The sequence below is a fragment of the Drosophila erecta genome, unplaced genomic scaffold (genome assembly GCF_003286155.1).
Source record: "Drosophila erecta strain 14021-0224.00,06,07 unplaced genomic scaffold, DereRS2 tig00000021-arrow-pilon, whole genome shotgun sequence".
Classification (NCBI taxonomy): domain Eukaryota; kingdom Metazoa; phylum Arthropoda; class Insecta; order Diptera; family Drosophilidae; genus Drosophila; species Drosophila erecta.
In genome coordinates, this window is record NW_020825198.1 from 715491 (window position 1) to 741977 (window position 26487).

Sequence of the window (26487 nt, forward strand, 5' to 3'; positions counted from 1 at the left end):
TGGTGGGTTCTGGTCAACTTGATTTCGAAGCAGCGTTGCCATACTCATGTAGTTTAACTGCCGATTTTTAGTATTACGTTTTTTTTATCTGAAGGTCTTAGATATTGTTAAGTCTGATTTAAAAATTGTGGAATTGGTAATCAATAGCCATCTTCCGTATTAAAGAAGTAAATAAAACAACGTAGAAAAACATATTTATTACTTTATAAATTCCATTTATTGTACTTAGAGTAATTAATAAATTAATTAATTAGGTTCAGCTTTATGCGAGTGGAGATTCTTTGTTAACCTAACCAACGGTTTTGGCTGTAGTACGATTCAATAATACTACATGATACATATGTACACTGTTCATCACATTTGTGTTTTGCGCCTTAACGATTCGGGATGAAGAAAACTCTTAACCCTCGACCAGTGTGGCCTTGTCCCCTTTCCGGAGCACCAGTTCCAACTGGGAGAGCAAGCCAATAGCTCGAAAATTCTCCTTGAAGAGCACAAAGTCCTCCAGCGGTTTTAGGTACTCCAAAGCCTGGTGGTAGCTATCCAACTCCTTCAGCATGGACAAAGCCTTCTTATCCTCGGGGTCTGGGGATGTGTGCCCATTGGTTTGACTGCCAGAGGAGCTAGATCCATTGGGAATCTTGTTCGGCGAGGCGGGAGCAGAGGCGGGTTTGGTGGACGCAGCTCGAACTGGTGCAGGTGAGTCCTTTCCCTTGGTGGAGAGGGCGGGCGTGGATTTGCCACTTGCTCCGCCTCCCTTGGGGGCGTTCTCCTTGCTGCTGGCACTGTCCCTTCCCCCGCTATTATTGTTGTTCTGCTCGTTGGGACTGGAACTTCGACTGTGCTTGCTGCTTAAAGTGGATTCTGCTAGCTGATGTTGTGGTGAGGTCACCGAAGAGTTGATCTCCTGCACTTCATCGTCATCGGGTGACTCCATTTTGGGTCTCTTGGCCAACTGAACAGGCTGAAAGGGACTAGCCCGCTGCGGAGGAACATTTGGCGGCAATTGGGGCTGAAAGGGCTCCCTTTGAGGTGGCATAGTGGGTGGGAACTGTTGCATCTGCTGCTGCTGCTGCTGGAGTTGCTGTTGCATCTGCTGCTGATGCCGCTCGAAATAGAAGTCGTTGAAGCTGGCGAAGCCAGGATGCGGCGTAGGATGTCCGGGATGTCCTGGAAACGGTGGCCATGGGTGGCCCATTTGATGCTGCTGTTGCATATGTTGCTGCTGGAGGGCAAAGTGCTGCTGTTGCTGCTGCTGCTGTTGCTCCTGATAGCTCTGCTCCTTTACATCCATACTGTCATCATCCTCTTCGTATTCTCCGTACTGCTGCATGTAGGACATGTACTGCTCGGGCATCTCCTCCAATTTGGCCACCCTTTCAGCGCTGGCGGGCGGAAAGAGGTGGGCTAGGTCCTGTACGATGTCCGGGATCCACAGGGAGGAGCCAAGGGGCTTCAATTGATTGCTGGCCAGTTTTTGGGCGAAGCCTTGAAGATGAGTCTCCCGGAAACGGTTCAACCAGCGATTGTCCGCTATAAAGGATGTGCTCCCTACGACTTGGCGGGCATTCTCCGCCTTGTCCTTGATCATTCCGTGGGTTATGCTGCCTCGCAGCTGGGGATTGATATTGGCCCTCACCAGCCATTCATATACCACTGCATTGATGTAGGCGCACTTTCGGCTCCTCTCGATCTCCTCCACCATGGCCTGCTGCTCCACGGCCTCCAGGTTGGAGGGAACCTCCAGGCGCAGGGTGGGCAGCGCATTCGACTGCAGCCTCCTGCCTCCCAGGACACTGGGGTCAAAGTGCAGGGCACACACCACCGGCTTCTTGAAGGGCACTATACGCCTTAGCGAGGCGTGGCACGCCTCTTTCCACAGCTTGTGGAAGGGGTTCTCCGGGCGGGGGAACGCAAAGAACTGCATACTAGGGTGCTGGCGCGAATTGGACAGACATCCGATGATGCAGCACCGCCGGATGGTCGGCATCTCGACCTGCGGATGCGGATGGAATTGCTGTTGGCCCCGAATCTTAAATGCCGGTGTGCTGGCGTTGCTCACGCTTCGCCAGGCCACGAAATGGAAATAAAATTAAAACAAATCCACTGGAATCTGCAAGAGAGTGTTTGCACACATTAGTGAGCTGGTAATGAAACTACAATTTAAGTATCTGCGATTCCGTCTCTGCGATTTTTTGTATGTTTCCTTTTGCCCGCGTTCAGATTTAAGATGGTCTGGCAAGGCCTGGGCAAGGACATTAGGTGTGGCATCCTTTAACCCTTTTTATTTGGCGCACTTTGCAACAAGTGTCTGCATTTGAATTATCCTAATGCAATTGAGCCAACTATTTCCATAGTGCAAAGCAATTGCAGTTTTATGTTTATATTTCAGTTTAAAAAGTATAAAGTATTTGGCAGACAACAAATTAATGTAGTGATCTGCATGATTAACGTGTGTGCATTCCCGATTGATCGTGTTTTCCCAGAACACAGATATTTACAACAACCGAATGAATCAGCAACTCTGGAAGGACAACTGTTATAAATGTATAATGAATTCGACGAACAAGCTAGTGTTCTCTTGGGTCTTACAGCTTAAGCTCTAGCATGAGTCATCGAAATAATGGCAACCCAAATACATAATCATAAAAATGTATAACACAGTATCTTATATAGGCACAACCTCGAAACCTCTGAATAGCATCTGCCAATAGCACGACCACTCTAGAGAATTTGAAGATACAAAGACAATACCAAAAGATAAAGATACATATACACACACTAACGAAAGCTATAAAAGTGGTTATAGCTGGAAGCGCTGCGTACGCCTTCGGAAATCAATACAGCCCCCGAAAAACCAGAACCAAAGCCATACCCCCTGAAAACTATATCGCTCAGATACACACCCATTTGCAACTTGTATTTTGTATCGCTCAGATACACACCGCTGCAGCTTCACAGAGATGCCTGGCTAATTGGAACGACTTTGGTCGCGCCCCCTTTTTGTACGCCCTCCGAGTACCGAAGTAGAGTAGTATATCTCAGTATATCTCGGCTGAGTCACGAAACGGAGCCCACCTGCCTGACTCAGATTATAACAGAGTCACCGGGGAGATCGAGATGACTTAATCCCGCCAGCATGTCCGTTTCATTTCTCGTGACTTGAAAACCGGGTCAAGATAGACAGATTTGTGTTCTCTTTAGAGAAATTTGTGCAAGTATCTACAGATTTATTTAAAATGTAGAACTATATAAAATATGATACTAGCAAAAAAAAGGAGTACCTTTTCTTAGTAATTTTACATAAATATGTTGTTCTTAACTTGCTAATTGAAACCAAAATTGATGCTTTTAAATTTTTAAGATTTTTTTTAAAGAAATTTTTGTATTACTTAGATAAATTCCCAGGGAACTTCAATATGAGGGAAAGGAATCTTAAGTAAGAGGGTAAATAATGTTTAGATGACATTGATATGGGGGTTGAATCAAATTGGATATCAAGAACTGATGGCACAATCTGGGCTGCTTAAGCTTAGGATCAACTTAGATTTGCTAATAAAAAACGTTCAGTTGTTGCTCTCATTAGAGAAGTGAGTGCGTTAGATTTTCTGTGAATTTTACAGATACGGATGGCTTAGTCCCAAGGGATGGACTCGAGGTTACGTGTGGTGGTTACCCGCATCCGAGCTGTTAGGCACAAGTTGTTGACATGGATTTACGGAATCGAGCCATATCTCCCGGCCAGCTTAGGGGTTGCTCACTGTTCCATAGTTCTATCTGGCAGATTCCAACTCGATTCCCGTCCCTTTTCCGTGCCCCGGGCAGCTGTTCGCTCAGCTCGAGCAAAGTTTTTGTGCCGGAAACTTCTTGGCAGCAGCGCTGCCAGCGTCAAAGTTTCGCTGCCCGAGAAACCCAAACTGAGTCGAACCCAAGAACCCTTCCACTTCTCCATCTTGAAGATATATCTTGTACTCGCACCTTGACACACACACAACGCGACTGCGCTTCGTCTATGTCTTGGCCCTGTGTGTGTTAGTGTGCGTATCTGTGTGTACATCCGCACGCACACCACGGCGTAGTCGAGTGCACTACACCATCAATTCCAATTCAAATCTCCCCTGACTGACTCGCTTTATAAATGGTTTTATATTTCCTTTTATGTCGCTCTCTATGGCCCAAGCTATGGCTATGGCTATTGCTATGGGTATGGCTATGGCTCAGACTCTGAGTATGGCTATATATCCACAGCAGCGGCAAAGGCAATAGCAGTGGCTTTTCATCAATGATAAATCTCTATTATAATTTGGTAGTTTATGCTTGTCATGTTTATTAAAATGTATACTATATATAATTATTTTGATTTGATAAGTATTGAAAATCATTTTCAGATTGTGCACTACCGCTTCTATTTTCGTGACGGGGCCTGTGAATATATACAGAGCATCGAATGCGGACGTTGGACGTGGATGTAGCTCCAAGTACGAGTATCTCGACATCTCAGCTCGCTCAGTTCAGTTCGCCCGTTCAGTTCTTGCCTTTCTTTCCCTTATATCGATTGGCACTTTATCTTAATCGCCTCGAGAGTTGTCCCTCGCCAGGCCCCGGGGGGATTCCCCGTGCTGGTCCTGCTGCACCTTCCCCCAGTCTGCAGATTCCGATTCGGACGCCCCTCTCCTCCCACAGATTCACCCTAATGGCTGCCTATGTCGACTGGGCTGCCTTAGCTCCTGGGTTCTTCGTGAAATTTCGTGCAGCGTCATTATCATCGGAGCCATCAAGATGATGCTCCATTCCGGGTCTCGGTCTGGGTCTGAGTCTGAGTTTGAGTCTGTGTCTGAGTCTGAGTCTGAGGCCCAATCCCAATTGCAGTTCCAGTTCCCAAACCGAACCCAGGTTCCCTTTGTTGGCCACATATCTTCTGTATCTCGGTATCGCAGTATCTCCAGCCATTGTTCGCCTAGGAAGTTTGGTTTTCGGTTCGGTTTTTTGGCTCGGTTGGTTCGTTTAGACGTTCTACCTACATGCCTTCTTTCTGCCTCGCGCCCTTTCGTCCATGCTCTATAGCAAAGTATACTCTATATATATAAAAGTAAGTATTTCCCCGTCCCGAATTCCGCCGCATGGGGATTAAGCTGGTAGTTTTGGGTTTCACTCGGTTCGGTTCACGATGTCAGGTAATTTTGCGATTGGTTTTCGTCTTTCTTGGGCTTCGGCTTGGCATGAGTTTACTTATTTATCTTATATCTCAAGGTGGTTTGGTTTGGTCGGACCTTTTTGGGCTGCTTTAGGTTAGCAGCAGCGCATAAATGGATGGGATGTTATATGGCATGGCATGCCATGATTCGAATTTCGGATTTCTGTGTGTCTGTGCTTGTGAGTTCCTACAGATTTGAGGGGGAAGATATACTCATGGGAATAAAGAAACAGACTATGTCTATGCTGCCTACATATCCGCTGTGTGTTTGTATCTCGATTTTATGTCTATGAGGTCATTAATGTGAGATATGGATGCCAAAGGCCTGGCAGTATAATACAATAGAATGTAGTTGAATTTAAGTTGCCGAGTGAAAGAGATTGTGTTTGCTGTTATTATACAAATTATATACACATATGAGTATCTAAGATGTTTATTGGAAACATAATTTTAAAATTCTCAAAATGTAGCTTTTATTAGGTAGTTTACTTCAGCTGAAAGCTGTTAGTAATGTCCATTCAATCATAAGCACATCATTTATCCGAATAAGCACTTATTGTACACAGGACTACTGCTAATTCAATAAAATAGCTTTCAACGAGCAGCATTACTTATTAGTCATGCCCCATTTAAACCAAGAGCACCCACTTCCAACCACCAGCACGCCCACTCCGATTTCCAATTGTCCTTGGCCGATTCAAGGACTCTCTCCCCGAGGAGCACGCTTATTCAATTGGCGCCAAATCAGCGGGCAATGTACTCTTATCACACCCACACAAAAAGCAGCGAAAACAAATAAGCAAATGCAAACCCAAAACCAAAACCAAAACAAACCCCACAGACGCCGCGCGGTCTAAAGGAACTCAAATAAAAACAAAAGCGGGTTTTTCAAAGGCACGCACACACAGCAACAAACACAAACGCACATGCAAATGCGGCTTTTTTAATTGCAAGCACACCAAAACAATAACAAAGAGGCGTTGGCAGCGACGCGACTGAATCTCAAGACCCCGTTTGTTTACATCAGCGAAACAACACACTTCGCAGATACTTAAACCATAAATATCACTCATCCGCACAGTGGACTCTACTCACATCCAGTGTCTCCGAGTAACGCAAATGCGTTCAGATATAGCCACAAATCAGAGTCTATAAATCCGGGTCTCAATGGGCTATGGTATTTCGAACCAACCACTCGGGAACTCGGCTAAAAAACCTGCGGACGCGATGCGTGAACCGCCGCCAACGAACGTTCAACACAGAGTGTACGAAACTGAAACTAGCGACATCATCATCGCTACAGCTACAGCTACAGCTACAGCCAACAGCCACGACTCGACGAACGACCCCGACCGACTCGTTTTTCCCATCTATAGGAAATATTTAATCCCAAACAAGCCATGCCAAACCAAAAACCTAAGGCGCTGGCAGCGAAGCGGCAGAGGCAGCGCAGCAACAGCGGCCGAAGAAGCAAAGAAACGGCGGCAAGGACGGCTCGATGCCAAGAACCCCTCGAGCTGAGATGCCAACTATGCTGTGCAGCTAGCTGGGTCCTCTGAGGCATATAAAATGTTCGTCATTTTGTCTCACTAGGGATGCCCTAATTGCCCATCATAGTCAAAGACCAACATGCGTTCCGAGGTACATATGTCTAATAGCTTTATAACGCTATTCATTTTGTCCGCGACTATGCGTGTCCGCTTAAGAGAGGGATCTTTATTATTGCGGTAAACAAAGTAAATAAGGTACTCAATTTATACCTAAATTGTCTCAAAGTAATCTCATAGTAGTCAGCCAATTTTTCTTAGCAAATTTTGTGCATATAAACGTTAAATTAAAGAAATAGAGAGAAATGCTTTTTTTATCTTAGCATACTTTCTGGAGACCAAATTCAGTGAAGTGAAAGTACACAGGTCAAGTAAGATGATTCTGGGAACGTTAATGCTAGACATTAGCTGAAATTCGGTATGCGGGATTCAGAAACGTCCATCCTTCGGGAATTTGCCAGAAAATAGCCAGACTGCCAGCTCTACTCCGCAAGGGGCGCCGCAGTCGACGCTGGCGTTGGCGCAAGACGTGAAAAACAAACAGGCAGAGCGACAACAACAAAAGTGGCAAATACCAGGCGACTGAACGTGGAACCGCCAGACTGAGCGGGGGTGGTGTCAGTTGCTGGGCGTCTAGTCCGTCCGCCGTCGGCGATATATGCCCGAAGAGCCGAACTCCAAATCCATCCCGAACCCAACAGCCGAACCCGCATCCGAATCGGAATCTCAATCCGAAGCCCAACCTGTCATCTCGTCCTACCTTTGGGGTGCGTTTACGGCTTCAGTCTGGGGCGCTTGTACTGTATATAGCTCTCTGATGGGTTTTTCGGGTTTTCGGGCTTACGTAGAGCTCGCCATGGAAACTGCCTCCCTGCTACTCAAACTCGTCCATCCCGCCGTGTTCGTGTGTATCTGTATCTCTTTTGAGGTGAATGAGTGGTTTCGGTTTTGGGTCTGACGAAACTCGCTTGGAATTCCGGTATCTATGTGCCTGAGGCAGATATATCTATTGCGGGGATGTATGGCCGCATACAAACGATGGTAATTATACCTATATTTGGGTACTATTATCGACTTTTTCGATTCTATATTCGTGGTGGGCCCAAATATTTGGGGTGGACCCAAACATTTTGTGCTCGATCCTTTTGATCTCTTCTCGAAAATGTTCCCCACTAACTTAAGCTGCAGATTATAAATGTCAATATTAACATTTTCAAATTCCTAACTATGGGATCCAGGTATCTCTGGTTATGGTCCATATTATGGTCCACTCCAATTGCGGCTCTTGTAAGATTTAGTTTTCGTTTGGCATCGGGCCAATTTAAACAAGTTTTTCTATGGATACTCCATATAAGCGAGTGGAGATGCTGAGGTGCTTGGTTCGAAGTCGGAATCGGGTTCTTGGGACATTCACTATAGGCATCGGAGACTCACATCCGTTAGCAGGGGGCCAAGGCAAGTGTAATATACTTGTATATATAAAAGTTTAGGCGAACGTACAGCAAATCCATTCCAGGCCAAAACACACACATATCTTAGAGATGCTGGGAAGCCAAGATGCCGTGGCCATGTGTATCTGTATCTTGTACATATAGCTGTAACTTGAAGTATCGCTGCCCGGTTTGGCAGGTGATTGGGTTTGGGATTGGGACTAAATAGCTTGGGCGTCGGCAGCGACGTCGGCAGAGCTGAAACCATTTGGACGAAAGCGTTTGATGGATTAGACTTAATACAATTCAAAGATATAAATGGATAACGCTCTGTTTGGGTTCGTATTTTTCGGTCGGTTCCCTTCCATCTCGATGCGATTTGGTTTCGGTGGTGGGAAATCGCACACATAGCATATATCCGGCTAGTATATATTAGGTGTGTGTACAATGTACATATATAAGGAAAAGTATTGGAAAAGGTATAAAACCACAGCATCAACCTCTGCGGCGGGTGGTGCTAATGGGTGGGTTCTGGGTGGCCTGGCGCTTGGGGACTCCGGGTTTTCGCTTCCTCGGATGCTCGGATGCTTGACGATGACTCGACTCTATTATAGTATATTCCAGCAGCTATCCGCTGCTGACCAGCCAAGGAAACTTTTCTACAAATGCTTTTTTGCGGTGGAGGTGAGGAGGGCGGTGGTGCGGGTGCGGGTGGCCGTCGCAGGGGGTAAAAGCCCTTGGCAACCTTTACAAAACGAGCTAGAGCATCGAAGAAAATGACCTTTCCTTTTGCCATTTCATGACTCCGAATTCGAGTCCGAAGTGATTGCGATGAGCCAGGAACCCTACAGTCGCACACCCTCGAGCTTGCACAGCGCTATACATACACGTATAAGCGATACATGTACATATAAGCAGTCGAACATCTGTAAATCGCTGGCGAAATATTCTTTATCTCGAGCTAAATTGTGGGTTAATAGTGCTTAATATTTAGGATCAGCTTGACCACTCAAATGAAACATTTTATATGCAAGATGACAGAATTATTTCAAATCACAGTAATAAAAGTAAAATCAACACTATTTAAAAACTCTCAATTTACGAGGATTAAAATTATACAAATAATTAAAAAAAAATTATTTCTTTTTGAAACTGTAATTTGCTCGTAACTTTTCTAAAACATTTGTTTGATTGTATGTTTCAAGTAGCTTGGTTCCACTGTAGGTGGGAGGACCGCCCACCCGCCCTGAGCTCCACTAAGCTCATCTATTATGACCTTTTTCTGGAGAGATGCGGGGATTTAGCCATGGAATTTATTATGGTTATGTATTATATTGAATCGAGCTCCTCATCCCTCGGGACAAAGCGGGCATTGTGAAATCGCAGCCACGACCCGAGATAGTATTTGCCATTACCTTTTTTGATTCCTTGTTGGATTCCGATGCCATGCCAGATTGAGGTTCAGTTTGGGTCTCAGTGCTCCGTTTTTGGTCCCCGGACCGAAGGTATGTGCATATCTCCACTGGTATCCCCCATCTTCTGCTCGTTCCCCATTGTGCGCGCTATAATCTATATGTGATGTCCGCCTGCAGCGTCCGTCGGTCGGTCGTTCAGTCGACTTCCCTGATTATCTTTCGTTATATAGCCCTGTGTGTATGTTGGCGAGTATCTATGCGACGACTGTCGCACCCAAAAGCACCATAGGGACCTGAATTTTTCCTAGTAATTTCCTTTGTGCCTTTGCCACTCCAGTTTCCAGTTGCCAGTTGCTAGTTCCCCTGCCCGCTTCCCTCGGCCGATTCTCGATTCCATGCCACTGCCCCCTTGTTAGCGAAGTCGACTCTGCTGTTGGTAATCCCAATCCCGATTCCGAATCCGATCCCCCTCGCCACGCTCCATATGATGTGAGCTCATTGCCGTCGCTACTACGAGTTTATTGCCATTTCCATATCGGGGTTTAACATCTCGTGCTATGCCCTGAACTACATGGTGGTGTAATATCACTCAATTTGCACTGCTGGAAACGGGGTATTGGAAAAATCTGTTCGGAAAAGTTAAAGGCTATAAAATTATGTATGCATGGTATGATGTGTATGGTGGATATTACCAGTAATTATTACAATATTGGGACAACATAGGATTATAATTTATATTGCCGCATAAACCAATTAGGTAGAGTGGTATATGAAGTAGTTGGGTTAGTCATCTCTTGCAAGGCAAACATGCGCAAAAACTGAACAATTCACTTAAAAAAAATATAACAAATGGCAAATCGATTTGTTCAACCCAAAAGCTAACCCAATACATGTCTAAGAATATTTTCGGATGGTCGCAGGGAAAGGGCGCCAGAAAAGATACTCTCTTTGGTACCCTAGTTCGAATCCGCTCGTCATCTCTGGCACAGTACAGATAGATAACCATCTATCGATGGCTGTGTGCTGGCAAGGAAGCGAGGAAAGGCGTTGTGCGAGTAAAAGAAACGAACTCGCAATGTTGGAGCGGCGCATGACAGAAAGCTGAGGGCCCATCGTCATTATCGTCAGAACCTCCTGAGTCTCGGCTCAAGGGCCATCATCATCATCATCATCATCATCATCATCGTGCTCATCGTCTGCAACAGCCTCCAAAGCCCAAGAGGCTTATGCCGCACCGACAACCCAAATAAGAAGTACGGGGTATAAAGCTGAGTAGCAGAACCAGAGACTAGAGCACCAGACTTGTTTCGCCATCATCGCCATCGCCATCAGATACGGTCGGTTCTCACGTTTTTCGCTCGGAACAAATGTATATAGCTACATATATCTGCACTCTAGATGAACGGGTATTCGTAGAGTCGCTCTTGAGCCGGGGTCTACAGTTTTGGCGAGCCATTCGTATATGGCATACAATGGAAACGATTATGGCATCGTGTGTATGTTTAGCGATTAAAGGGGTCGATTGGCTGAGTCTGGTATGATGAAAGAATCAATACTATATGTGCAACTAACCGCCAGTCAAAGTAAATAAATGAAATGGCATTCATTTACAGGATGCTAATGGATGCGGGGCGATGATGCTGAACAGGTAATTGCTTTTTGTTCTTTCCAAGAAAACATCCCCGATATATGGAAAGATCTTTAAAGATTACTCATCGATTTAAGAGACATATAAAAATCCAGTCAAGCTAATTAACCGATTTTTCATCACATATCTAATGAAACATTAAAATTCAAATAATGATTATGTAGAATTAGAGAGTGTTATGGATACTTTTAAAATCCGCAAAAAAATGCACAACCCCCAGCTTTTCTAATTTTAACAATGAAAAAGTTTTCTATATACATATAAAAGATAAAATTACCTTCATAAACTTTGGGGAGCACTGCATGGCAGTTAGACACGCCAAGCCCAATGAGCCACCCTTGTGGAAGAGAAAAGCGAGTGGAACCAGTGGGATTCGATGATTCCGACACAATAAAAAAGTTACACCCAGAAGGGCTATATAAATGCCATAAATAGAATAGGCCCCAGAGCTCTAACATTTATAATCCAAATAAAATGCTACGTAGAACGATTTTCTTATAAGGACAAATGAACAAAAACGCCCTCAAAATTTATGCAACTTCCAATAGAAATGGTGGTAACTTACGAAGTTACATAAAAAGAAATATATACAAATATATATTTATATATTAAAAGAAGAATATATAAAATATATTAGATGAAGTATTTGGTTGGCCAATAATATATGTATTTATAGTACCCTTGGTATGGCTATAATTTGGATCATGACACACTTGGTGGTTATCGTGACTCACACATGCCATCCCTTCCATTATATTCCGGTGCATCCACCGATCACAAACAGTTGTGCAACATCATAAGCCCCTGACTGGCAAAACGCACGTCAACAGTGCCCAATTGGACATATTTACATGCCCTTCGGCGTTACATCCTCTCAGTCCTGCGATTGGCATATGTACTATACCGTGCTATATATGCCGAAGCCCAGCTACACTCGAGGGAAAAAGAAGAAGCGCCACAAGAGGATGAGCATGAGGTTGAGGGAGCTGAAGAGCTGAAGGTGTATATATAGTCAATCCTCCTGCTCGTCGTATATCCCTCAACGGCAATTCCGCTTTCAGGGTTTTATGTCAGAGCTCTTAACGCGCTGGGGTTTCAATTTTGCTTTTGGGGCGCAGCCGTGTGGCAGTAACCTGAGCCAAAGTTGTTGTGTTTGCATTGATGTTGCCTCTTCTTCGCGTTCTACCTTTATCGGGGAGCCCCCGAGCACCTAACCCTACACTCGTAGGTTTTCCGCCCGTAAGAGTGCTATATTCAAGCCGTCGCCGTCAGTCGTCGAGTCTGACGACGTCGGTCGGAAATCCTTGAAACGAAAGTCCTGAAGCTCCTGCTTCAGCTTCTGCTGCCAAACCAGGAGGGTTGCCATCGTAGGGCGAAACTTTGCCGCAACCGGAACGGATGGCGATGTAGCAATGGCGATGTGGCGTTTCCAACGCTCCATAGACCCGCTTGTGTAATCGTAGCGCCCTCAATCGACACTGCGACATGAGCTAACTAAATACATTGCCTATGTCCTGCATTTCCTGACAATGCAACTTCATAACTTATAATGTAGCTAATAGCTATTTATCTTTAACCTAAATAGCATATATGCAACTTAACCAATAAGTGACTACGTTTCTCGCAGTGCACTTATATGCTGTGCAATCTGTAGGTGCGAGTGTGACTGTGAGTGTCCACCTTCTGGCACCGCAAGGTCCCTCACCGGGATGCTGCGCTACTGGCATCCGCTTCCCCCATTTCGTCCTCAGTCCCTCGGACTTCGCCCTTCGCCGCACCCCCTCCGGCGTCTCCCATCTAGAATTGATGTAGCACCTACGGTGCTCCCTCTCCATCTGCCCACTTCCGGAGCTTCTGTGCCACGCACGTTTCAACTTCAACTTCGCTGCAGGTCATTCGGACTCGTTCAGTCTCATTCCACATCGCGTTAAGTTTTAGAGGACGAACGTAAAGTTTTAGCGCTGATTGTTAGTTTCGCTGGGGCGGGTGGAAAGTTGCCCTATAGCTTGGTAACCTGGCCAAAGACCCAGATAGCCCTCCCAAAAACGTCTTGAGAACAGTTATAAGGGTGCATCACCTTGACAATGTTAATCCTTATTGCCATTCAAGCATTTGCTAAAGGAGGTATGACAATTTATATGTAAACGGTGATTTTGAAACATGTTATCCAGGAACAATTACCTAATTCATTTCATATTCATTTTATATTTGTGTTTCAAACTTGCACGATTTTTGCAAGCATTCTTAGATTAGCTTGCTTGTTTATAGTTAACTCAACATTTTTAGTAAATTAGAACTCCGTTTTCATAGAGGCTACCTTATGCCCTGCAGAGGGTATTCAAAGACCTACATATAATTATAACCTAAGGCACACGTTTTTGGTTGGGTTGCTATTCTAAAGATTTGTCCTTTTCTTCATTCTTTTTCGCAGCGGTCTCAAAGATCTTCTCCAGCTGCGTGAGCAGTCCAATGGCTCGATAGTTCTCCTCCATCAGGGCGAATTCCTCCAGGGGCTTCAGTAGACGCAGTGCGTCCTTGTAGCTTTCCACGCAACGCGGCAGATGCGCCTCATCGCTGGTCTCTGAATAATGACCGGGACTATTGGCTGGCAGTAGCTCCGTATCCTCAGGCAATGCCTCGCTGAGCGATTGAATCTTCTGAATCTTCAAGCCACAGGGCGTTGGACCGCCGTTCTCATCTGATTTTCGTTTAGTTGCCCTTGCTGGCAAGTCCTCATCATGCTCATCCTCATTATCGTCATCATCCTTTATCTCTATGAGCTCAGGTGGCACCTCAATGGCCACGCAATCATCGTCGTCTTCAGGCTCCAATTCTTCGGGTTTTGGTTCCACCTGTGGGAAATGGACCAAGCCAGATTCCAGTTCCGCCTGCGACTTCTTGTGGGCCAGAGTGATCTTGTGTTCATTCCGGCCGCAATAACTCACTATATCCCGGAGGTCGAGGGAAAGCGGCACGCGGCGATTGGTCACCTGAACTCCCACCGAAAAAGTGAAGTTATAGCGACTCTTGAAGTGCTTGAACCACACTTTGTCGGGAAAGAAGGAGTCGATCTTCAGAATGTCCCTCAAGCTAATGGCCACAGAGCGCAAATTGTCCAGGTCGAGCCGACCCTGGCGAACCAACTGTGATCGCTGGATGTACTCATAGACGCACTTCTCCAGGAACGCTATCTTCCGCTTGCGACGCAGGTGCACTTCATCCGAGGTGGCTTGATTTTGGGAGGAGGTGGTGACCAATGTCTTGGTGCGATAAAGCGGTCGATCGATGGCTCTTTGGTCGCTGTTTGTGAGAGTAGGTTCCGGCGATCTGGGCGCTAAGCTGCAAGCCATCGAGGTGTGGCGTCCACAGTACGACATTATATCCCTCAGGTCCATGGATCGTGGAGGTCGGCGGGTTATCGTGATCTGGCGATTCGACAGGGTTATGTTATAGGCGGCCTTGAAGTGATTAATCCACGGTTTGTTCGGCACAAAACCTTCGAGTCGCATGAGGTCCCGGAACTCGATCGCACGGTTGCGGATCATCTCCTCGTTGACATCGCTGTGGAGGTAAAACTGGGCCCGCTGGATGTACTCGTACAGGCAGTGGCCCAGAAAGTTCAGCTTGCGCCGGCGCAGCTCGGCATCCTTGTTGGCCGGCTGGCTCAGCCGATTGGTGGCCTCGTGGAACTCCAGGATGGCCTCCCGATTGGACACTATGCTCTTGATTTGCTCCCAGCTGCAGTTGAAGTTCCTCGCAATCTTACTGTACATGGGCACAATGTCGTACTGTCGGATGGCGGCCACCCGCTCCTCCAGAGTCAACACATTCCGGATGCGCTGCGATCCATTGGAATTTTCGTGCGAGTCGTCATTCTGTAATTGGATCATGGTTTAAGTCTTTTATATAGGCTATGTTATGATATTGGAGCTAAGGGTGCAACGCATTCGAAACTAACAACTTTAAAGTAAGATTCGGGTTTATGGTAGCTTTACGTTAAATTCATATTGTTTTTAAATAAAATTGTTGTTAAATTCATATTGTTTTTAAATAAAATTGTTGTGTTGGCATATGCTAGTGACTGTATCTTTATACGGATACATTATGAACACCTCATATTTATGTACATTTATATATTTGATAACATGTTCTCATCTGATTTCCAAAAGTCACGCATATTTTAGCTCAGAGATAACAATTTCAAAAGATTTAACTAAGCGAATCATTGCACTCTCACTTACTCACTACGAAAGTACTTACGTCAGAGTACATTTCCACTCCCACTCTCGCGCTTTCAGCTTCTCCACTCTCTCTTAGCGTGCGCTCTCTCTGCTCTCCCTCTCGCGACCGATAAAATTCTGTTCCGTTCTCAATACGAAATACAAGCAATACGAAATAGTTATTATACAGACAGTGATGAAAATGTTGCTTATACATACCTCTTAGTTGCAGAGCTTAGAGCATAGAATACACTTTTACACAAATGTGCAGCAGTTTTTTAGGCACATTAAACACACAAAATGTGCGGTCGCACGTTTTCACAGTTTCCAGAGCGAGTGCAAATCGCAGACTGAACATGCGGGCCGAAAAGTACAAGTACAGAGATCTGGACTCTCTTCCGTTTTGCGGAGCGGGAAAAACCGGATCTTTGCGAGAGACATTCCGCTCTTTCGCTCGCGATCTAAACCGACTTCCCACGTAACGATCGCAGCTACAAGTCGCTGGTATTCCGTTTGGTATGGTATGGGATTTATTTTCGGATCGAGAGTAAATAATCTCTCGCTAAAGCTAAAGCGGCTATAACTGGTTTAACATGCCGAAATACACCAATCGCATTACCACCTAATCTGATCGGAAACTGGTTTGATATGTATATATAAGCTATTTCTGCTCAATATATATCTAGTGCTTCATTAAACGTTTATTCACCATGTGAACACCAAAACATTTAAGTGGGACCCAGAATGTTACCCATACAATCTATTTGATTATTATAATTATTTACAAAATTGGGTTCTTAATGTACATAGATTAACTTTATAAAGCGCAGATCAGGTCAATCATCGAAATCCTCGTTCTGTGGCGGATTTACGACCGATTTTTCTACTTCAGTCAGTAGTCCGATTGCCCGAAAGTTGTCATTCAACATAGCGTACTCTTGTAGAACTTTCACATAGGCCAAGGCCATATTTTTACTGTAGATGGATTTCAGCGAATTTTGTAAGGAAGCGACTACAGTGGGGTCCACCTCGTCGTTACTAGTCTCATCTTTCTCCTGTTATTGAGGAACTCAGCTTTAGGTTAGTTCTATTACTACCGAAGGACTTGTTTACTCACCCTAACTACTGTCATTGCTTCAGATTTAACAGAAACGATGATGGGAAATAACTGGGAGGACTAGAAAAAAGCTCTCGAAAATTAAACAGATTTTTTTATTTTTTAGGAAGAACTAACCTGATTAAGCTCTGCTTTTGAGCTAGTTTGGTCTTCCAAGGACCTAATTTCCTCTATCCCGTTAAATTCAACAGTCTAAGATATTATAAATGAGTACTAAAGTTACTGATGATCTACAAGAAAGAACCCACCTCTATCTCTATTTTGATTGTAGATTCTTCTGAGACAGAATCCGTACGCACTCGTACTTCTAATTCCTTCGACTTCGGCTGCAAAAGTAGCATTATTTGATGTTGTGACTTATAAAGTGTATCCTACCATTTGTGGCGATTTGTTGGTCGTCTTATTTACTACCGCTTTTGCTTTTTCATCATCAGCCCATTTTTTACACACTTTACAAAGCTTGGACGGACCATGTTTAGTCACCTTTCTTAGGTATGCACACCTCTTGCAGCCACTTTTAATTAATGCGACTTGTTTCTAAGATTAGTTCTTTATTTAGTAGCATTTAACTTATCCTTCAATCTCTTGACTTTACTCACCAAGTTTATGGCTTCCTGCAACTTTCTGGTTTCTGCATTTAAAATTGTTTTAGGTTTCTAAAAATGCAAATCAAATTCAGTCCCAAGTCAACCGAAATTCGATGGGAGTTTGTCGGAAAACATTCTATCTAAAAAATTCTATCTAATGTTCCTTACATTGATCAGCATTGGCTTTTCAGTAAGCTGTTCAGTCTTGTCCATCCTAGCCTTGGTCAGCTGGTCCAGGCGATCCCGCCAACGCTCGCAAAGTCCCTTGGTCTTGTGCTGTTCCCGCACCAGGTAGAAGGAGCTGCCCACGTGGATCTCGCGCTTTGCGGGATCGGTTTCCGCCTGGATTTTGGTCCGCAGGGAGACCAGGCGATTGTTAACCTCGGAAAGCAGGTCCTCCATTTGCTCTATGTGCCGGTTGACCTTAAAGATTTCGGCATCCTGCAGATCAATCAGTATTACCCTGTACTTGCCAATAAGTTCTTTGGAGCGAATCACTTGCTTGGCAAGCGTCATGGATTGATCCCTGTACACCGGAATCTTCGCGTTATTCCTCTCCTTCTTGAGGATGGTGCGCAACTGATCGAGCTTGCAATAGGTATTTTTGAGGTAGCGGGTGGCCTTACGAAGATTCGACTCCGCCGAGGCAAACTCGGCAGCATTCGGGGGACGAAATCCTGGCGGGGCTGGACCCAGTGCAAATACCCGGGACTGCAGGTTATCAGGTAAAATGGATATCTTGTCCATAACTTTAGCAAAAATAAAAGACTTCCAACAAACGAAATTGCTACGGAATTGTATTACCCAATCGTTTCATTTGGTGTTGCCAGTTCGCGCTTATCGATAAAGTTTTGCTTCATTTCATTGCAAAGTATTATAAACTGTTGAATGCATTACATATTTTCAAGATTCCTAGTTACTTCTTTTTAAATATGTTTTCATTTCTTACAATGTGCAAATGAACTTAATTTCTGATTGAATATGATTATGGTGCTGCCAGACTATCTGGTTTTAGTTAATTCTTAAACCCCATTTGCTTTGAGAGTTCTGTTTTACTGGGCAGAATGCACTTTATTGCCCTTTAAAATATAAGATTTCAGAAAAGTTGGATTTTATCTTAAAATTCCTCAAGATTGTCGTAACTGTAGATATAAAAGGCCAGAGCGCAAGATCTTAGGCAATACCTAAGCAACCTTTGTTCAGAACCAGATTCGATTTTCAGTGACGTTAGCAAATGCATAAACCGTATTTAAATGAAGTAAACCAAAAAGATTTATTTATAAATTTAAAGGGAGAACTTAAAACCAGATATATGTATAAGCTAGGAATTTGCTTTTAAAATTAATTATGTAAAAGTATTTTAACTTTTGCAGTAATTTGTGTGTTTATTTGCAAGGACACTACGTTTGATCCACCTCGAAGTCCTTGTCCTTGGCTGGATATTGAATGGCGTGCTCCGCCTGAATGAGCAGTCCAATGGCCCGGAAATTATCCTGGAACATGGCGTACTCCTGGAGCGCTCTTAGGTGTCTCATTGCCTCTTCGGCGTTGCTGATGGAGATCTCGTCCGTGGGTTCTGACGAATAATCATTAGTTTTGGGCTCGGCGGCATTAAAGACTGTGATGTGGTTCACTTCCTGTGGCTGATCCGATTCCACCTCGTAGTCTTTCTGGATCTCGGTATCGACAGCCTTTAATGGCAGCTTGCGTTTGCGATACACACGCATCTGCCGGGGAATCACTGTGCTGACAGTGGTGCCCATGGACAACATCCTGCCTTTTTGGATACCGGTGCCCGCACTGACCACCGCCTCATCGTAATCACTGATGGTAAGTTCCCGTGGCGGTGGGATAGGGTCATACTTCAGAATCTCGGACATCTCGTCGTAGTACAGCCAGTTCGGATGGTACTGCGGCCCCTTCGCCAGGTGCTTGCTCCTTATGCAGTAGTAGGTCTTCTTCAGGTTCCTAAATTTCCGATCCAGCTGAACGGCATCGATATCTGTCATTCCCTGGTTTTGAAGGACAACGACCATTTCTCCCCAAATGTCCTTGATTTTTTTTCTCGGATCCCGAAAGTCTGCTTGGCGTTCATTGTAAAGGGACAACAAAAGTCGTGTGTTGGCTGCACACCACTTCTTTTCGTCATCTGGGTTATGGTATGTGCAAGTAAGTTTTCTATTAGTTTTCCTTTTACATTTGCGTATTTTACTTACACTTGAAATCCATTGCTTACAATAGCGACTTAGTTGGATGACGAAAATATTTTGTTTCCTAGGCTGCGCATTTTTTCTGACGGCGCAAGGGAAAGGTATCATGATCCAAGCAGCTGTGTTTTTTTCGCTATCGATAACTATCGAAAAAGTTGCACGAAACAAAGATGGGAATAGACTTTCGTGTTTTGAAAATAGCTTGCTTTACTTATGGACTCTTGCAGTACTTCAGCTTTCTTTTGTTAATACGCACTTCCGTTCATATTTACATATATTTTGTATATACTATATAAAGAATCTTCACATCTCCTTAATCGGTTTACTTGCGAGATCTATTGAAAAGCAATTGTTTTTAAATTTAAAAATCTCGCACTCAGGATTCAGTGAGACGTTAAGCCGCAGCTTAAGATCTCTTGCCACTTTATTATGGAAGGTAGTAAGGGTATGGGCACAGAATACCCTACAAATCAGCACATGAATGTGCTGCCATCTATCGGCAATGCCACCTTCATTTACAGACGCTAGGTGTCGCGCAAAAACGGTTCGCCGATAGGAGCGCAATTGTATTCATGTAAAATAACTGGATACCGAATACTGGAGTATACGCAGAAAAAAAGTATCTTAAAGTAAAGTATCTGGATTTTCATATTATTGAAATTTCTAAAGCCCTAGCTAGTTAAAACAGCAGCACCCTTGTTTTATCAGCGATCACTATTATAAAATAATCTATAACTTTTTAGTAACAAAATATCGTGGAATTTGTGCCCAATTTTCCATATCAACGCAATCGAGCGTGTCCTAAATTTAATTTCCGCTACAAATAAAAAGGCAATTTACATATGCACAATGGATCCGAATGTTTTGGCACATTTTCCTAGGAACACCTGCGCACCGAGTTGAATGTGTGAAAAACTTGGTTAGAATATCTCAAGAAGCGCACTTCCGTTTCGGCCTAGATAATAACCGTGAAGGGCTAACTCGGTAGTACGTAAAGCAGTCAGTAGTTGCAACCCCAGAATGTGACTGTCAACAAAAAGAGTATTTTGGTAGGGGGTTCAGCGGAGCGCAACCTTGTAAAAGGTGTGTGGACCCTACCAGGCCCTTCCAAATACAGGGCCCGAAACCAGATCCAAATAATTGTTGCACAACTAGGCGAAGCCAACTCACTGATTTTCCCAGGAGTTGGACCCAAACGCGATCAGTGTGCCATACAATGTGGGAAAATAGACTCTCGAATATGATTGACAATGGTTCGGGGCCTCTTTGGACTCTATATATATTTTTTTTGACGGTCTGCCCATGGCAATGGCTTCATTATGTTGAACAGCTCCCACAGTAATAAGGCTTTCGGGCTCACTGCTTGAAAATTGCACTTCGTGCAGGCGGATTTCAAATTCATTTCGCTTAAATGTGTGGCGCTGCCTTTGGGCTCCAAATCCCCAAGTCAGGCAGTTAGTTGCACCGTGGAAGCGAAGGTTGGATCGTTAAACAATTGACTAGTGAGTTGTTCTTTTATGACTTACCCACGCACTGAAAACTGTTTTTACAACAATCGGAATAAGGCAGAAAGTGCCGATATTGCTGTGGAATATGAACTACTTTCAGGGCATTCATTTTTCTCTGTGGAAGACCTAAGCGAATTCCAAATTATCCGAGGTCCACAGTAGACGAGTTCGGTTCACTGGGAGTTCAATGCTCGCGGGTCACGACTTTGACTCCATCGAGCAGACATAAATCGGAGCAGCCAACAACTTGATGCGGGGACTTTGACAGACTGCTCGAGATCTGCGATTTCCTTGGGTTCGGGATTGGGATCCGGATCCAGATCGAGATCGAGACGGTATGCATCTGGGCCCAGGCATTTCAATCAATTGACGGAAGTGCATTTTTCGCCAGCGAAGTGATCATGATGTATGTTATTGGCCCCGAATCCCGTGCCTGCCCATTTGCTATTTGTCAAATTTTCATTAGATGGCCATAAATTGAAATCACGCGGCATTTGTTTTTGTTCAGCACACAAATAAATTTCGCGCTGCCGCACCGATTCTCACGATCTCAGGACCAAATGATCGGATTATATAGATAGATGAGGGGTAAGGCACTAAAACTTTCTAGCTGTTCACACCAGCTGGTCTCTCGATCTACGTTTTGGTCTTGGCCAATTGCCACCTGCAATTGGGAGTTTGGCAGATCTGCCAGGGGTCTCGCACTCGAAGAAAATCAGAGCGTACCCATGTGGCATCATGGTGAAATAGCTTCTCATTACTGTAATACTTGAATTGAGTAGGCAATATTTTCTCGCAGTGCATTTGTTGGCGGCGGAGCAGGATCTGAGATGCTGGACCTGGTCCCCACACGTTCGAGTATGTTGCTTGGCTAAAAGCGAATTCCAGTTGCAAACCCATTTTTGGCACGATCGCTGAGCACAAACCTTTTTGGGAAGAAGCCACCGCCACAAGGAGCATTGATTTGGAGTTGCATTTGGTTTTGGTATTGGTTATGGGATATTGGGTATTGGGTATTGGTACTGCCAATTGCCAGAAGGCGACCAGAACGCACACGTGGATACTGAATGGGTATGGGTATGTACACGCTCTATGGAGCATGGGATGGTGCTGGAGCTGGAGCTGGAGTTGGGGGCTTTCGTGGGGTTGTGGCATGTGTGGGGGGAGTGGCAAGGGGAATGCGGGCAGTGAGAGTTCGCAGGTGTGTGCTGCTGTATCTTTGACTTGGCTTGGCTTGGATCGTGATTGCAGTTCGACTCTGACTTGGACTTGGATTTGGATTTGGATTTGGACTTGGACGTCGGGTATCCAGCTGCGAGAACGCACCCACTTGGCCGGCACACACTCGCACACTCACCCGCACACACACACCCACAATCAGCGGGTCCAGACGAGGCCAGCGGCAAAGATCGTGTTTATGCGGTGGCTTTATGACCACACCGAGAAAATAGGGGTATACAAATGCTGACTTTGCCATGATCCGTTTCAAGTCAATTGATTAATGGACATTTCACCAATAGGCAAAGAAACATTTTTAAAAAATAAATGCGTTATATAAGAAAAAAGGCATGCAATAAATGTTTGACAAAAGTGTATAGCCAGCTTACGTGCATATATTGGAATGGGATCTTTGAGATTGATATTCGTTTGCTGTATCTGAGAAAAGCACAGTGCCGGTGCTGATTGATTAATCATTGCCGGTAATTTGATTTTGTGCCTTTTGTGCACAGTTGCACCGTTAGACGGTCGGCCAGGCCCATTACTATAGCTCTCATGGATCTCGTGGCTCCCATAGCCATATAGTCCGTGCGCCGATCTGCTCGACAAGCCTCTTTCAGCGCTTTGATTGATTGTTTCATTGCATTTTGAGCACTGGGTTTGAGCTTGCCATATTCACCTGGTTGCCAGTCAGTCACACAATATACACGAGAAACTCGTGGAACTCGTGGAACTGCGAGACACCCGACATGTGTTCCCTGCATCTCCATCTACGGCTGACTTATGGATTTGTTTCTTGCTGGCCCCTCGCTTTTCTGCATGTCAGCTTAGCTGTCAAAATCCTTGAGCCGACTACAATGTCTAAATGGCTGGCACACTTTTGATTTGGCTGATTAACAACTCGGCAATGGAGCTGCTGCCGTTTGACAGTTTTTTTCGCGGAGAAAATCGGAGAAAGATCGATGACAGTTTTGGCTGATCTTCGGCCTGACGGATGGCCATAAATTAATCTATTTACCAAATCCATTGAATAATGCAGATGATATGTGAAATTAAAATTGCATTAGAAATTTAAAGCTGATTGATGGCTACATGGGTTTTATTTAGTTTATTTAGCTTAAACTTAAGCTGTTTTAAACTGCTTTTAAACTTCATTTAAAATACGTAATACGTTATGCATCTGACCGCCCTCGTATAGCAGCTCACTATTCAGAAGCGGATTCCCATGGATCTTAATAAGCTTAATCGTTTCATATTTTTGCGATCCCCGCCAGCAGTCAATAATAACAATAAGCCCACATAATCAAGGTCTAAGCCATGGCTTTAACCCACAGGGTAAAATAGCACACCCATTTCGGGGCGTTTCCCGTCGATGAACGGGAATCCTTCATGGGAAGTCAAGCGGAGGACAAAGGCGTTCGCTGACTGGAAGGCGTCGAGTCCTGCCTCTAAACACCTGGGCCTCGGGTGAATGCAAATATCTGGGCATAACAATGCGGTGAATCACATTGTGACGTCACAATGTCGCAGTATGTCAGCGGCTGCTCTATGGAGATCCGGCCAGATGACAACCCCTAATTGAGGTTGCCGCTTTTGCCACAGTCCCTGTCGGCAGCTCTCCATCTTCTTCTACCCCAAGGACGCTAGCCAGGACTCGACGGGCGGCGCAAAAAACAATCGCGAAAAAAAGAAATCAAATAGCGTGCACTGGTAAAAATAGGCGCACTTCAAGGTTTTAATAACACATAAAAAAATTAATGTGTTTCAAAAGCATTTACTTTGAAATCGATTGTAAAGGTATGTAGGTATGCAACAAAATATGTTACGTTTTTATTCCAAAGGTATATTCAATTCAAAATTTGATTACAAATTCTTTTTGTTGTATATTTCATTAGTGCTTCTTTTTAAGAAGTATTTCTCTCACTGTAGTCTATGAAACAGCGCGCAAAAGTGCAGCTGATGCTGACGCAATCGTGGGAAAAGTTCGCGGCGCAACCCTGACAACCCAGATCGAAAACGACAACCCTTGGCCTCCTGGTCGCGACGCAAGGAGCCACCACACAGCTGGTCAAGATGACTTCGATCCCGATCCTGGGTTCCGCGATCCCAGCTGCCGCCAGCCGCCAGCCGCAGCCGTACAGTCGCGTCTCGTTTGGCGAACGTCGATGGGTGATGGCCTAGGATGATTGGCTTGGAGCTGGATGGACTGCGGAGTAGATGCCATATGTCAACGCTGCGCACGCGCAGATACAAATGTATCTGTAGCGGGAAATCAGTCCAATTAAAAATAATAAAGGTGCAACTGCGGACCGTTCGGCAGCTTGTTAGTGTGGGCCAACAGCCAAGATGGCAGATTGCACACAAAACAATAGCCCCGTCCGATATTCCTCCTCATTGGCAGAAATCGCCGCTAGGCGCGTGGGAAAGCCAAAATAAATCTGCACCTGCCGCGCCCCTTTTGCAAAAGAAATCTGCGTTTCACCGTATTTGGCTTCGGCCGAAATATGTATTTACTTTATGGGTTCGTGATCGAATCAAAAGCGCGGCCATAAAACCGCTAAATTGCGGAATTCTAGCAACAATTTGAGTGCAACACGAACATGCACACGAAAAAAATGTGCTCCTTTAAATATGAGTGCTTTTTTGGACAAAGAGCAAGTACACAAGACATATTTAAGGGAATGAGCAGATGCCACTTAAATACCATTTTTAGATAGCGTTTTATTTATTTATGGTGCTATTGGCATACTAATAGAAATATTTCTCTCTCTGCTTGGCGTTAGCCCGCTGACAATTCTATTTGGCACGAGCTCATTAAGCTCCATTTATATGCAACCTGAGCCATGACTGGACCAAAATTGCGACTGCAGCCGCCTCTCGAACTCCCGATCGCCACTCGATCCACTCGAGACCCCACTCCAAATCCCAATCCCAATCCGAATTCGAATCCGAATCCGAGTCTGAGTCCGAATCTGAATCCGAATGCGAGTCCCATACTCCCCGTATTCCGTGCTCCATAAGCCGATGACAAGTTGTTGTCCGTTGTGGCCGGCGAATGATTTACGGGCTCTCTGGAGAGCCAGCTTCTCGGCATCAGGTCGCATGCCAAAAGGCAGCCAGCAAAGTGCGGAAAATACATGCACATGTATGTAGGAAAACAAAGCGCTTAAATGGAAAACACAGGTGGTGGGGTGTTGTTGGCTCGCAACTGTGGCCAACATGCAGGCAACATTCTTGTCTTCGGTCATAGGGCGACACAGATAAACACATGGAAAACAATGTTGAAATATTTTAATTGCCTGCCAGTGACATTCAAGCCGAATGAATGATGTCGCTGCCAAACGTTTTTTTTCTAAGTGCCCAAGGCAGTTGATGTTTTCATTTGGAAAGTTTATAAGATCTTGTATAAAATCAATAAGTCATCAACTACATAAACATTCTTGATCGATCGCAGTTCGCTTGGCAAACTAGTCTAGTCACTCCAGTCGCAGTCCAGTCGAGACACATGGCTTCTGCACCTTTTTCACCGCATCGACACCTTGTCACACCCGAGAATTTATTTTGCAGTGGGGGGTCATTAGGTCATCTGACAGTCAATCAGCGGCTGCGTCTGGCTTTTTCAGCCAGACCCAACTGGTTTTTTCCTTCGCCAAGAATGCTAAGGCTTTTTTGTCAGCTGCTGGCTGCGGAGCTGCGGCAGTTGTCGCAATTAGTTGCCGCCTCTGTTCGCTGCGGCTGCGAATTTTCGCCAGAGCTGCGATTTTGAGTAATCATCGGCTGGCGGAAATCCACAGTGCAGCAATCCGCCCCGGCAGCAAAGTAGCAACTCTTGACCCACAAACTTGACAAATCCATCAGCGGCAGTACGCCCCGAAACTCTTGAAGCCGCGGAGCCTGCCTCTCCCTCGATCGTAAATCAAACGCTCGTAACTTTTTCTGTAAATCATCGAAGGGGCTGGCGAAAAAAAGAGCGAAGATTCCACTGAAAAAGCATAAGTCACTGCATGTCTGGGTAGTCATCTTCATCTGCAGTCCGCTCCACAGGTGGTTGCGGGGCGTGGGAGAGTGCGGGGGAGGGGTTGGTGTTTGGTGGTTGGGGGTTGGGGGTTTGGTAACTTTACCGCCTCATATGCAAAGCGTCAGTCATAAGTGACTTTTTTGATTTTGCCTGCCAGCAGCAATAACAGCAATACACCAACACAGCCAGCTCAGCAAATTAATTATAGCCAAGCCATTTTCAGACATATTTCTTTCGCGGCGATTTTTATAGCCCCGCAGAGGGTATGCCGTTTTTGCAGAAGGATTACACCTAAGATTAAAGCCATTCTGCGTAAGATACTCTTATTGGTCGATGCTTTGACACATGTACTTATCAAAGTAATATATTAATGTG

The 26487-nt window shown here is 44.9% G+C and overlaps 4 protein-coding genes across 5 annotated transcripts; all 4 read right to left on the minus strand.

Moving 5' to 3' along the window:
- Positions 1 to 202: 202 nt before the first annotated feature.
- On the minus strand, positions 203 to 6569 carry LOC6545069. Of its 2 annotated transcripts, none has more exons than XM_001971011.2 (2): positions 6290 to 6569; positions 203 to 2113 (listed from the first exon to the last, which is right to left on the minus strand). In XM_001971011.2, the coding sequence occupies exon 2, from the start codon at positions 1988 to 1990 to the stop codon at positions 401 to 403; it is 1590 nt and encodes a 529-aa protein (XP_001971047.1). In that variant the 5' UTR covers positions 1991 to 2113; positions 6290 to 6569; the 3' UTR covers positions 203 to 400. The 2 variants fall into 2 exon arrangements, with proteins under 2 accessions (XP_001971047.1, XP_026833737.1); XM_026977936.1 differs by having other exon boundaries at positions 230 to 2536; positions 6290 to 6309.
- Positions 6570 to 13418: 6849 nt separating this feature from the next.
- Positions 13419 to 15687, minus strand: LOC6545070. Its single transcript, XM_001971012.3, has 2 exons — positions 15495 to 15687; positions 13419 to 15109 (listed from the first exon to the last, which is right to left on the minus strand). Exons 1-2 carry the CDS (start codon positions 15669 to 15671, stop codon positions 13625 to 13627), a joined length of 1662 nt encoding a protein of 553 aa, XP_001971048.2. The 5' UTR covers positions 15672 to 15687; the 3' UTR covers positions 13419 to 13624.
- Positions 15688 to 16285: 598 nt separating this feature from the next.
- On the minus strand, positions 16286 to 18154 carry LOC6544896. Its single transcript, XM_026977324.1, has 7 exons — positions 17327 to 18154; positions 17171 to 17227; positions 16947 to 17108; positions 16820 to 16897; positions 16689 to 16763; positions 16572 to 16631; positions 16286 to 16509 (listed from the first exon to the last, which is right to left on the minus strand). The coding sequence occupies exons 1-7, from the start codon at positions 17903 to 17905 to the stop codon at positions 16291 to 16293; spliced, it is 1230 nt and encodes a 409-aa protein (XP_026833125.1). The 5' UTR covers positions 17906 to 18154; the 3' UTR covers positions 16286 to 16290.
- Positions 18155 to 18485: 331 nt separating this feature from the next.
- Positions 18486 to 19519, minus strand: LOC6544897. Its single transcript, XM_001971014.3, has 2 exons — positions 19375 to 19519; positions 18486 to 19307 (listed from the first exon to the last, which is right to left on the minus strand). The coding sequence occupies exons 1-2, from the start codon at positions 19385 to 19387 to the stop codon at positions 18559 to 18561; spliced, it is 762 nt and encodes a 253-aa protein (XP_001971050.2). The 5' UTR covers positions 19388 to 19519; the 3' UTR covers positions 18486 to 18558.
- Between the last annotated feature and the right edge of the window lie 6968 nt (positions 19520 to 26487).

Excerpts from the sequence above, each read along its gene's own strand:
- LOC6545069 (XM_001971011.2), bottom strand. The coding sequence starts at position 1,990 with ATGCCGACCATCCGGCGGTGCTGCATCATCGGATGTCTGTCCAATTCG.
- LOC6545070 (XM_001971012.3), bottom strand. The coding sequence starts at position 15,671 with ATGTATAAGCAACATTTTCATCACTGTCTGTATAATAACTATTTCGTA. Across the intron at positions 15,110-15,494 it reads GAGTGGAAATGTACTCTGAC|AATGACGACTCGCACGAAAA; the intron begins GTAAGTACTTTC and ends ATCCAATTACAG.
- LOC6544896 (XM_026977324.1), bottom strand. The coding sequence starts at position 17,905 with ATGGACAAGATATCCATTTTACCTGATAACCTGCAGTCCCGGGTATTT. Across the intron at positions 17,228-17,326 it reads AAAAGCCAATGCTGATCAAT|AAACCTAAAACAATTTTAAA; the intron begins GTAAGGAACATT and ends TTGCATTTTTAG. Across the intron at positions 16,898-16,946 it reads CCAACAAATCGCCACAAATG|CCGAAGTCGAAGGAATTAGA; the intron begins GTAGGATACACT and ends CTACTTTTGCAG.